This window comes from Phaethon aethereus (genome assembly GCF_964289735.1).
Source record: "Phaethon aethereus genome assembly, chromosome: 3".
Lineage (NCBI taxonomy): Eukaryota > Metazoa > Chordata > Aves > Phaethontiformes > Phaethontidae > Phaethon > Phaethon aethereus.
The window spans coordinates 4,215,050-4,228,146 of NC_138576.1; the positions used below are offsets into that span (position 1 = coordinate 4,215,050).

Consider the following 13,097-nt stretch of genomic DNA (forward strand, 5'->3'; position numbering starts at 1 on the left):
AAGGTTAAAACTCACTTTTGATTCATAGAAAACCCAAACCCACAAAAAACCACCCCCTCCCCCAAAAAAACTGAAATAAAAAAAAAAAAGCCAGCAATGGCAAGTTTTAGTGCTTGGACCTCGCTTCTCATTTCCTTTGCTGACAATACAGTTCTCCCAATTACAGTGATCTGTCACTCATTAAAAAGAAAGCAAGTATAATGCTATCTTACATTACATATGCCTTGAACATTTATAATTGGAAAGAATTACAGCTTCCATCTGTGTTTTTAAATTCTTCCATTTAAAATACCTCTCTTCAATCTTATTGTAAAGTGCACATATGAAGTATTTCATTGCATATGGATACAAGTGTAGATATCAAAACTTAAGAGCATCAGTCTTTACACAACACACATGGATTTTGTACTCTAAATCTGAGGCTCCTTATCTGACAACTATCACATTAGACAAGCGGCTTCAGTTTTGAGTTCTTGCTGTTTCTGGCTCTGCAAACTTAAAGTTACGGGAGGGGAAGCCAGGAAGCATCGTGCACTTTGCTGCGTCAGGTTCCTCTTTGTCACAATGTCACTGGTCTCAGTTGTGCTGTGCTGGGAGTTCCTTGTGACCTAGCTCTATAAGCATGGGATGCCTTTCTAAAGATACTACTATGCTCCAGCAGACGGAAGGATTTTGCTGTTAACATATCTGATTGCTGCTGTTTGCCTGGTTTTGCTGCCAGCCAGAGAAAATCTAGAAGATGAAATGTCTAGACTTCTCTGTTGCTTTAAAGAATTAGCAGGAAACAATGCTTTGAGGAAAAGGTTCAAGAGACTCTGCAATCAATGTGTAATGACTTTAGCCATAGGAGTTTACTTACGTCGTACATGAAAAGCATCCTAAAAGCTCAGCTGGTTTGTAATATAGCCATGCTAACACGTACACATAAACACTGCGTTAATAAAGCTGAGCAGTCTGTCCAGCCACAGTCATAAAGCTCTGCAGTGTTGAGAACTAGAGAAAACAGCTGTAAATTTCAAGCAAAATTTCTTTTTGAAAAAATTTTTCTCTGAACTACATCAAAGAACAAAGTCCGGGTTAGAAGTGCCATTAATGTCCATTCCTGTTCTCTTTCCTGCTTCTCTTTGAAATGTTCCTGAGTCTTCTAGTCACTTGAAAAAGCAGAGGGGCACCTTGACTGTTTGCATTGGAATTGGGTACTGCAGAAAGATCAAGTACAAGCCTGACTTGAGTTGGGTATGATCCTGCATGTGATTGAAGAGGCTCAGCTCTGGCTGGCACAAAGGAGAGCTGAGGTTGCTTAGCGCTTCACAGAATCAAACCTTCTGTGACTTTCATCACAAGTCTGCTAAGTCTCAAGCCCTGCCAAGTCCCCTTTCTAACCTAAATTTCATAGACGCATGCTACAGGCTTTTTTGACAGCGGGGTGCTTGGCAGCTATTTGAACTGTGAAAACACCTGCTGTGTTAAGCTCATTTTCCATTCTTAGTGCTTCTTCCTTCCTTCCTTATTTCATTCTTGGGCTGGGGTTTTCTTTCTAAGGTTGAGATCACAGGCCAGATCTTACCAGCTTAAATAAGTATGTCATTAAAAAATAAACCAAGAAACAAACCCAGCCCTGTATCATGGACAAGAATTCAAATAATAGGCAAAAAGGATCTCTGGTGAAAGAGAAGCAGCTAGGTACAGCAAGGTGAGAGCACATCATCATCAGGTCAACTGAGAGTACTCTCTTTTGTAATCTTCTATTAATAAAGAATCCTTTGCACACAAAAATATCATTCCACATCTTGAGTGTAATGGAATAATTGGTTTTGTAGGAGGACTGAGAGTGGCTCTCAGGGGAACCAATCTGGAAGGGGTAAACTTGGTGTTTTTTGGATCTCAGCCTTGTCCAATTTTGGAGGATGACCGAAACTCAACAAGAATTGAATGTAAAGTTCCCTCTCGGGTAAGAAACAACATTTTTTTGGGAACAGTCAGCAGCCTGCAGGCCTTTCTATGTTTTCCTGGACTGAGCTACACTAGGAGAAGGGCAAACCATAGCCCATCAGCCAAGTCTTGGCTGTGGGGCAATTTACCATGGACTCCATCTACAGTTTAGACCAGCTTAATTAACAATAGATTGATAGGTGATTTATGAAAACCAGTGAAACAGCAAAAATCCAGATTGCAATGTCATTAGCTAAGCCTCATATAAACAAAACCAGGGCTTTGATCTCCAGCAAAATTACGTCTCCACTTTCAGTTGTCTACTAGTAGATTAAACAAGCCTGGGACAACTGCTCTTGCTCACATTGTTGAACCCTCTTCAGCTCGAAATCTACTTTACATCCAGACCTCCTTTGGACATTATCTGTGTCTCATGCAAAAACATGTCTAAGGATTGTTAGCAACAGCGCTCTTTCTTTGCATTTCAAAATTATACCCAGGACGATGCTAGTAGTTTAAATAGAGGGACAACTATCTGTGCTTCTAGATATGCTTACCACTGTTTAATTTACTAGTATGGGTATAGCAAATGAAAATCTGCATAGTCTGGGATTGTTTTAAGGTTGCTAACTCTCCACAGATGTCCCTTTAAAGTCAATATAACTGCTCATGTTTAAGTAGAGTCTGGTGTATATACATATTTCATCAGTGCCATGTGCCTGACATTAAGTATGGGAGATGCAGGAATACAGGAAATAAATAACTTTTTTTAATTGATGCATTCTTATCCCTGACATTTTCTTCATTTCTGTTTCTAGGGGACAGCAGATGCTGCTGTCCATGTGACACTGATTTCTGGGTACCAGTCAACAACAGTAACCAGCTTGTTCCAGTACGATCCTTCCTTAAACCCTACTGTCGTATCACTGAGCAGAAACAGAAGTGGCATAGCAGGTGAAAAGGCTGCAGACATGTATTGGGCATCGTCTGTAGAAGTGTTGTTATTGCTGATGATGGGAATGCAGAGGGGATTTAGGTCCATAGAGTTTGGTGATCAACACTGGTTTTCTCTTGGTTTCTTTTAACTTGTAGTCCCTGTGTTTCCTGCTAGTGCTGATCAGTCCCGTTGTTTTACGTTGGTTTTATTCTAGCATACATGAGCTAACGAGTTGCTTGCCCTAGGCCAGTATGGGTGATATTCACAGTATGTCAGGTGTGGTATAGTGCTCCTTTTGTATCACATTAACTCTGCTCTGAAATTGTCCCACCCATTCATCCTTAGTAACAGGTCCAGCCATGACAAGAGCAATGAGCTCTAGAGAGTGTCCTTCTCCAGGATCCCAAAGGGTTGATCGTATAGTGCATTATGTGCATTTTGGGTTGCTGAAAGCAGAAGAGAGGCAACACTTTTCTTGCTACTTTCCATTTCCAAGCCAAACTGTTTCTTCCAGTTTGACCTTGTGATCTGTTTCTTTAGAACATGAGCGTAGACTTCATGGACTTTGTGGGGGCAAAATCCCAAGGAGATCTCATGGAGTGTTTAGAATTCCTGTCTTTTGAAAGTTTCTATTTGGGATTGGGTTTTTTTGCTCATTTCCCCCCTTTTTTTTTTCCCCACAAGGTTTTGGCTGGGCATGGGGAATAGAAGCCATTAATGGTGAACAGTGTCCACTTACAGACTAGTCTTTTAGGAAGAAAGTTTAGTACACTTCTGTGTGGCAACCAGACACCAGATTCGTAGTATCTGAGAGAGGAAGGAAGGAAGATAGGATGAAGACAGAAATATTCCTGTTTTCCCACCCACCCCACTTCCATTTCTCCAAGGATGCAATCATCTGATTTTTTTTCCTCTCTTCTTGCGACCTCTCCAGTACACACCTTAATAAAGCTCCCCCCCACTCAGCAGTTTGACTGGACTTGGTGGGGACGCAAGGAGTTAGGTGACTGCCAGTGATAAAGTGCACTTCTTGCTGCACACCCGCAATTTCTATTCCTTTCCCAAAATGCCCTTGTAATTTTCTATTACTCCAGAATGCATAAATAAGAGAAAAAGTCCTTTATCACCTGAATATTATTCAGATAACACAGCACCAAGGGGAGATTTTTCTAGCTGCGGGCAGCCCAGGTGCAAGGAATTCCTTAATGTTATAGCATCTCATGAACAGTGGTGCGGCTGAGTTCAATCTCTTATTCAGAACCTCCATGGCTTCATCTTTTAATATAATTTTGCTCCTATATAATAAAAAGAATAAATAAATTACACTGATGCCTTCCAGGCATCTAGGATTAAGCTGACAATTGACCAAGAGTCCAAAGAGTTCATGCTATTATATATTCAACTTCACAGGCTTTCAAACTTTATTTGACTCTTTGCGCACGCAGAATTGAAAAGTACTGGCTTCGGAACCTGCTTAGAGGAGCTGGTAGATGAGGAGATCTTTGTACAGACTCTCCTGGTTCATGGAAGGCAGAGACTTCTCCAAAGCTGAGGCCGTGGAGTTGAATGATAACGTTGACCGTGACTGCTGTGGAGGTGATGCTAAAGCCAGGTGATGCTGGCGTCTGCTTGGGAGACAAAATTGCTGCTCAGATCTGAATCTTTAGGAAGGATGCATCAACCTATAAAAGTTAATTTTTATTAAGACGAGGTGAGAGAGTAAAGCAGATGAGCTGCTCCTGGCTACCTTCTTGTGTGGCTGAGATAACAGTGCCACGTGCTCAATGAAGAGGAGTGGGCTCCTCTGAAATGAATTACCCTCTGAAATGATGCTGTTCTATGGCAGCTGATCTTCACCAGCTCTTTTGGAGCAATTCTGTGGGTAGACAAATGTTTTGGGCTGGCCAGCTCAGGGGGACAGTAAGGACGTATTAGCACCTTTTGCTTGATTAATTTAGGAAAGGGATTTATGTAACATAGTGGTCTATGACAGCAGGGAGTTGGACTTGAAGACCCCTTCTTGTCCTGTTTCTTTTTGCTTCTGCGCAATTGAACCCACACCCTTCAGAGGAGATAGGAAGATGAGATTCACCTCCTAAACATGTCTCTGTGCTTGTTGCTTTAGATGTCTTGCAGAGTCACTGAAGAGAAATAGATGATTCTGTGGTGGGATTCCTTACAATAAGATGAATCATGCCATAAAGGCTTTGTTTTTCTTGGTTGGCTACAGATATAGGTGTCTCAGTAAAAATGTCTTTATTTGGACTGATGCATACCACCCTAATTTTTAAAGCTATTTCAGAAGGAATTTATCTTATGACATTCCCTTCTCTACTGCCCTTGTCCTTTTCTATTACTGAAGTATGTGCAAATAAAGGAAAGCATCTATCATCTGAATGTAATTTGGCTCACAACAGAGCTTAAATGGGAGAGAGAAACATGTTTCCTGAAAATAAGGTGCTTTGGAGCATATGTGGGCATCTGATTTTAGGTACCAAAGGAAATTTTCATTTAGCTGTGGGAGGCTCAGGTTAAAGTTAGATAGCTTTGTAGTGCTGAAAAATGTGATCTGGATCATTTGTCAGGGATTTAGGAAAAATCTCAAACTCCTCAGCTCCAGTTTATATGAACTTTAGAAAGATGGGATTTGGCTCTAATCAGGTGTAGATATTTATAGGATAAGCATTTATGGTAAGGGAACATGGATCCTATCCTGTGTACCAGCAGGCTGAGAGTGGCTGTAGATGGTCATAGCCAAGTTTATGGTGTTAACATCTCAAGACGACCCTGGTGGCTGCTGACTTTATTGGGGATGCAAGGTACAAGTAGGACACAGAGCCACTGTGGTCTTCTAGTCTTTGTTTTGGGCTGATGGACATGACTGGACCTGTTCTGGCATGATGGGGCTCCATGCTCCTCCTTGGATAATGGTTGCACATACTAAAATAACTGTCGCCAGAAACATTGCAGTAGTTTCATCCATTCTCCTCTCTGCAGGGGGTGAGGAGCTTCAGATTGGAATATCCCAGTTTGCCAGCTACCGAGGGTCAGATATCAAGGTTCAAATTGGGGGCTCATGGGCACAGATCCAGGCGCAGATGGACCATGGTGTTAATGTGACGCTTCCAGCCTTGGCTGCGGGATGGTACAATGTTTCTGTCATCATCAATGGCATTGCTGTCGCTTCAAGCAGGTGTGTGAATGCATGTGCTTTCCTCAAGATATAAATTTCATCCTCTGTCCTATTTGGTATTTTAGGGTTAATCTGAAAAGCAAGGTAAGAGTTTTCACAAATTCTGTACCTAACGGTGAAATCTGCAGTGTGGTATAAAATTATGAATAATTATCAAGGTATTTATTGATCTGTGGAACCCAAGTCAGCAAACTGCTAATGCTAGTCAATTAAGTCCCCTTGGATCAGTAGGAGGCAGAAGAGAAACATTTTAGAAAAAACAGTTGATTTGATGAAAAATGCATATTCAGGCAATCAGAGGTATTCACAGATTCAGGTCAAATGCAGATAAATCCTGCTGTAGGAAAACAGCATAAGAAAAGAAACACTTTTCATGAGAAAAACAAAAGCTAGGTTGAAAAATAAAAAAGTGCTTTGTTTGGAGAATTTTTAAATGATGCTATTTCCATCTTTTAAGGTGACACTTCAAGTTCATGCCTAGATAAATGTAGTATAAATGAATTAAAATGTGGGGAAAAACCGACCTGAAAGTGGGATGTAACAATGCATTCACAAGCAACACAGTTTTGCTCCTCACCCACACAGCTCTCATCCATGGCAGCTGCTAAGAATGATCCTGAAACAATGGTATTGGGGAGAAGGGAGCTGCTTTTATTGCTCACAAACCACCTTAAGCTGCTTTGTGGCAGTGGGATGACACACAGGGATTCATCCCAGCTGATGTTGGAGTCTGTTAGTAGCACCATCACTTTGTCTCCAGGGACAGAGGGTGGAGGGAGATGGGTCACCCCAGGAGACGACTCTGATCTCTGGTGGGCTGGATTACAGGCTTGGAAAGGTCTACTTCTCTGACATGCCCTTCGGGCAGGGGGTGTTCTTGAAAGGAGAGTGATGAGGAGGAAAAATAGATGTAGGTGGGACGGAAGCAGAGCTACACCCTTATCTGAGTGGGCTTCAGGAGGTTATGTCTGGGTTTCCTCTTGCTGCAGTTACTTACCTCTGCTGTCTTGTGGGAGGATGCAAGAAGGAAGGTAGCCAGGATGTCTCCTCAATGTACTTGCATCTCCTGTGTGTGGGCATAGCTAGAGTGGGATCTGTTTGACAAAAAAAACCCCTCGTTCTTGCTTTTTTTGATGGGTAGTTCAGTTGCACCTCATGGACTAAATTTGGCCCGCAGGTTGCCACTTGATAAGACAGTGTTCATAATAGATGTAGCTCACATCACATGGAAAAATTCGGGGTGTGGGGTGGTCTTTGTCACTGTGGCATTGAACAAAGGAGGTGTGCCAGGTGGGTGTTTGGCCTTCCAATATAGAAGGAGTTGTAAGAAAGAATAACACTGCAACAGGGGAGAAAAATATAAAAAAACCCCAACCCTCCAAACCCCCTTTCTATGTTGCTTGTGTTTTGCAGGGTTGAGCCGTTAATCCAGTACCTCTCAGAGATCTTCAGCATAGAGCCGTGTTGTGGCTCCTTTCTGGGTAAACAACTTCGTACATCTGCAGCCACTTATGGAGGTTAAAGGGATCAAGGGCACAGTTTTCCTGCAGGAATGGAAAGGGCATCCCATTTCACATCAGTTTAAATGAGGGTGTTTTAAATCTGTGACCCTTTATTATGCAGACATCAACTGGCAGACAGCAGCAGTCTGGAAATGTGGGATTGTAGTGAGCATCCCTCGTTTGGCTGGCTGGCTCGGGGCTCCCTGTGCTTTGAATTTGATTTCCCAAAGTGTTTGCTCATGTATCCTTGCATGTTCCCTTTGGGAAAACAAAGCACGCCCACACCTGACTCGTGTGCTGTTTCTTTCAGTCATTACGCCTCCATCTTTCAAGGCTTCCTATGTCAAAGTTAGGGGGAAAGCAGGGTACAGTTGTGGTTTGAAGCAAACAATAATTTCAAGTGATCCCAAAGGGGACGTTCATTTTTGTTAAGTTGAAAAGACAAAAAAAGCCCTTTTTCAATGTTAATTTTAATCAAAGGTGAAATATTTATTAATCCCATTCCAAGCTTTTAAACATTGGAAATAATTTAAGTGTGTTTCAGAGAAAAACGTGACTGAATTGAAAAGAAAAGTTTTACTTTAAATCTTAAAAAACAAGTTTCGGGTGGTTGATTTATTTTGTCATTTGGCTGGGTGTGGGGGAGAGTTGAATCCCTGTAGTGAATTTTACATGAGCCCTTAGAAACACTTTTATAGAAGACAGAGAAACTCTTGTGATGCAACCTCAGGTCCTCCACAGATCGCTCGCCCAGGCTCACAACACATTTAAAGGTACAAAAACTCAGAGGCTTGTGGTACATGATTAGTTCAATAGTTTGTGAAGTGCTCAAGCCTTACAAGATGAAAGCGTGGATAAAGCTTGGAGAGCAAAGCCTATCAGTTTTGAAGATTAAGCTATACTAAAAAAAATAAAATTATTGCACCCTTTTTTTCATATTTGAGAGTAAATTGAAAATTAAATAAGATCTGATTAACTCTTTGGCTGTTTTATGACTGGCTTCAGCTGATTTAGAATCTCATTGCTGCAAAAAGCTCCAGTCCTTCCCCTGCCTTATGTCTACTATTTTGTCATCTCTAACACGTGTGTAGCCATCTGGATTAAGGATTTGAGCTCACTCAAAAGGAACCCCATTATAAACCAACTTATTTTTCGGGCAGATCATGGGAAAGGGAAGGGCATGTTCTTAATGGATAAAGAGGTTGAAGCAAGGCAGGGAACTGGGAGTACCAGTACTACAAACTGAAGGAAGATGGAGAGAGGATTCAGTTGGGCTTTGGGCTTGGAAGCATGGGATTAGGCTGGGAATACTGGAGGGTTTGCATTTTTATGATTGTCACTTCCTAAAATCCAGACAGCTCCTTCTTCAGTGCTGCCCTTATTCACAGCATCCTGTGAGGCAGTGCACATGCTGCTGCTTTGCAACGTTATATAAATCCAGACATCAGATTCACACTTATTCCAGATAATTAACACCTACTCTCAGTGACAAGAGTGGTAGCGGAGATTCCCCAGGCTCCTTCTCTTGTCAGTGTGTAGAGGAAGACTCCACTGTCTTGTCATAGAACAACTGTGCTGGATCAGACCAAAGATAGCCTGTCTCCCAGGGTCACCCAAATATAGGATGACTTAGGAAAGTTATATGAGTGGAGCAGTGTGTGATGATACTTCTCTACAACAGCCTTCCAGCTTCCAACACTAGACACAAGGACATCCTCATCAGGAGGTCATAACTTTGTGTCTAACTCTTCCTGGATTGCTTTTGCATATGAATGGCCCTACCAGTTCACACCAAGTCTGTTTACCCATTTGCTGTCTTCTGTGGTCTTACGTAGATGCCTAGGGAATAAAAACATCCAGGCAACCGCAGGGGAAAGCAGACAGCCTGCCTTCCTCCAGCCCATGCATGGGAAGCCCTGGTCAGAGTTACCTTTGACAGTGGAGGCTCTTCTCTTCCCCTTCCTGTTCTACCCGTCTTAAATGATGCAGACTGGGAGCATATAAGTAGGGGAGGGCTTGAAGCTGGAAGCATTCATCAATGTATCAGCTTTTCTGGTCAGTGAACTCCTCAAGGGCAAGTGACCATCAGTCCATGGCAAATCGGGCACTCTACCTGAGTGGCCAGGCAGAACTGAAGATTGAAGGAAAGTTTGTGGTTCTGGATTTTTGTTTGAAAGTAGCCATACTGCATCCTGCTTCCCTGTATGCAGCAGGACCAAACCATGTCTACCATCTCCCCACCTGCCTACACAGACACTCCCATTCCCTGAAGAGTTCAGTCTCTGTTTACTCTCAGGGGTCCTCTCACAACAAGCTTTCTACTGTCACTTGCTGCCATGATGGTCCTTGGTTATCTGAGCCACGTTAGCCTCTTGTCCACATAAAATTATCCTGATACATGACGGCTAGGTGTCTTGTTCCAAAAAAGGACTCAATTTCTTCTTCCATTTGAGCTGGCTAAGACTGTCTGCCATGCTCATCGGCTTTATCGTGGTTTGTGATTGTTTACTGACAGTCATTGATTCCTTTCCTGTATATAATGTCCCTTGTTCTGTTTTACTCCTAGGTGGAACACTGCTCACAATCTCTGGGGTGGGCTTTAGCCAAAATCCTGCCCTGGTTTCTGTTTCAATGAACAGGCAAACCTGTGTGGTTACTCACTTGGCAGAAGAGAGAGTTTGGTGCCTGACTCCACCAGCTGCTAATTTGTCTAATGAAGATTCACAAGACATCTCTGTCAGAGTAAACGTAGTTATCAGCAGTAGGTCACTTCAGCATACTCTTTTTGCAAAAAGGAGCACCACCTTTAATTACCAGAGAGCTTTGACTCCTCTGATTACTGTTGTTGAAATGGAAATCACAGGCAGTAGCCTGCTCTTGAGCATCCAGGGGATAAACATCACTGGATCTGTGGCTAAGCTCGGACACAGTGAATGTGAACTTGAGTTTCAGCATGGCAACAAGTCTGCAATGTTTTATCAGTGTTCTTTGCCACTGAACAGCCTGGAACCTGGGACTTTCCCCATCCAGGTTATCCAGAGACAGCTAGGATATGCTCGTGTGACAGCAAGGCTGCAGGCCCTTACAATAACTCCACAGATAACCTCCATATTCCCATCACAAGGATCGATCTGTGGTGGGATGTTACTCACCGTATCTGGTATTGCTTTGAAATCCAGGAGGAATTTGGTACAGGTCAGCCTGGAGGGTAATTATTCCTGTGAGATACAGAACTCTGACAATGATGCCATTAGTTGTATTGTCCTTCCAGGGGCCCGTCCTTTGCATTACCAGTGGTTGGCTGAGGCTTCTTGGGCTCTTAATGTCACAGTGACTGTCAATGGGATCAGCAGTGTCTGCCTTGGAGACTGTACACTCCACCTTCAAAAGCAGTGGACCCCCATTGTAGATTTGGTGACCTGGGAGACCAATGGGACATTCACCTACGTGATGATAAAAGGACAGAGGTTGGCATGGCCAAGTGACAGCCCCGTGGTACGTGTGAATAACCAGGCTGCCTGCAAAGTGACTTTTTGGAACGAGACCAACATCAAGTGCCAGACAGACTGCATTGCCCCAGGGGAGCACAACATTTCCATATCCAACAGGAAAAGTGGCCAAGCTTGTTTCAGAAAATTGTCCAGTGTTCTCAATATCCTGCCTCAGGTATACCGGTTTTACCCACGAAACTTCAGTACCAATGGTGGAGGCTTGCTCACCTTGGCAGGCTCGGCGCTGAAAGGGAAGAGAATGACTTCTGTTCTCATTGATCATCATCCTTGCCTTGTTCTCAATGTCACCTGTGTAGCTATCAAGTGCACGGTGCCTCCGGGTGATGGGACTAGGGTTTTGAGTCTACAAATAGACGGAATCTCCTATTACCTTGGAAGAATAAGTTACAACAAGGAGTTTACCCCAGCTTTTCTTTCGCTTGTTGTAACTGGTGTCCTTCTAACAATGACTGTATCACGGGTGACAGAGATGGACACAGTCTATGTATTTGTTGGAGACGTTGCCTGTAGTGGTGTCACCATCACTCGCTCTACTTTGCAGTGCTCAGCTCCTCTGCTCCCTGTTGGCGAGTACCGTGTGCTGGGCCTGGATGTCCCCAGAGGCTGGGCTTCCTCCAACCTCACGTTCACCTCTCAGCTGATGGTGACAGCTGTGCATCACAACTGGGGTAAGTAATGAAGACTTATTGTAGCTCCTTCATGGGGTGCAGTGTGAGAGACTGCAGTGACTGGGGTTTTTTGACATGAAAGAAAAAATTATTAATTCAAAAAAATACCCTTGTTGACAGCTGGCTGTCAGGCTCTGTCTTAAATCCCATTTTCTGTCCTTTTTCAAGGTGGCTTGAATGGAGGAGCAATTTACCTGCGTGGAGCTGGGTTTTCCCCAGGGAAGACTTCGGTCACAGTCTGTGGCACCCCCTGTGAAATGTTGGGCAACATGACGATGACTGACCTGAGCTGCCTTGCTCCACGCTTACACGGTCAGCTAAGACACAAAACTTGGTATTGTGTTAAAAAAATCCCTTAAAAACCTATATTGACCCAAAAGTGGGGAGGTCTCAGTGTGTCTCGTCCCAGGGGAACAGAGAGCGGCAGCAGCTCTGGAGAAAGGAGAGGAGTTAACACAGCATTGACCCCTGTTTTTTGAGCTCAGTCCAAAGACAATTGTTGTCAGGGGGAGCTTTTGCATCAATGGCCATGGGCTTTGGACTAGATCCACCACGTGCCTGTAGCCAGAGCTTCCACTTTGTGGGTGTGTATGAGATGTGCACAGCAACAACAGTTCCTTGTGGAAACTATTCCTTGGGAAAACTGTGTCACACAACATGTGCATGAAGGCTCTAGGCTTGGGAACTCAAGCACTTCTTGGCCATCATGACTGGCCCTAGTGAGTTGAACTTCCTTAAATGTCTTTTTTCTGTGGATCCATAGACTTTGTGTTTTGGCTGCCTGGTGGACAGCTTCAGTGGGAGGAAAAGGGTGAATGACTGGGAGGGTGAATAAATGACATACTGTGGCCAGTTCATAGCTTAGGGAAGCTGAATATGAGGTTTTGAATTCCCTGAGAGGAAGATGAGATCATCTCAAAGCCAGAGCATCCTCCTTAACTGAAGAGAGGCAGCACAACCGGGAAAGATGCCATGATCTCCAGCTCTCTCAGAGAGAAATAACCCTGGGCCAGTTTTGGAGGAAATTCTTACAAATGGGTATTCGCTGGGACAAGACGCATTTCCTCCCTCCCCTACTGGCAACACAGAATTAGGCTCCTAGGATCTACAAAAGGCAGGATTAAAGACTTTTAAATCTCACCCTGAGATATATGCCATTCTGCAAACACTAAGCACAGGGCACCTATCTTGGTGCTGCAGCATCGCAACTCTTGGTAGCATAATACTTCAGCCCCTTCACAGCTCTGATGCTAGGAGAACACCCTGAGATGTACAGAAATATTTGCCATTCTGTGGCCATCCAAAGATCCATCATCCAGGTGACCAAAGATCCATGGCCTCTTCTCCTTTGTG

At 43.5% G+C, this 13,097-nt stretch overlaps 1 protein-coding gene across 1 annotated transcript in view; it reads left to right on the top strand.

Moving 5' to 3' along the window:
* The window catches only part of PKHD1 (PKHD1 ciliary IPT domain containing fibrocystin/polyductin), a gene marked incomplete at both ends in the record, with an annotated part of 271,978 nt that overhangs the window by 36,946 nt on the left and 221,935 nt on the right, over positions 1–13,097 (top strand). The window contains 6 exons of the mRNA XM_081997989.1: positions 1,821–1,951; positions 2,751–2,886; positions 5,867–6,062; positions 7,476–7,543; positions 10,131–11,744; positions 11,913–12,056. Of these exons, the coding sequence (XP_081854115.1) occupies positions 1,821–1,951; positions 2,751–2,886; positions 5,867–6,062; positions 7,476–7,543; positions 10,131–11,744; positions 11,913–12,056 (2,289 nt within the window). The remainder of the gene's footprint in view (positions 1–1,820; positions 1,952–2,750; positions 2,887–5,866; positions 6,063–7,475; positions 7,544–10,130; positions 11,745–11,912; positions 12,057–13,097) is intronic.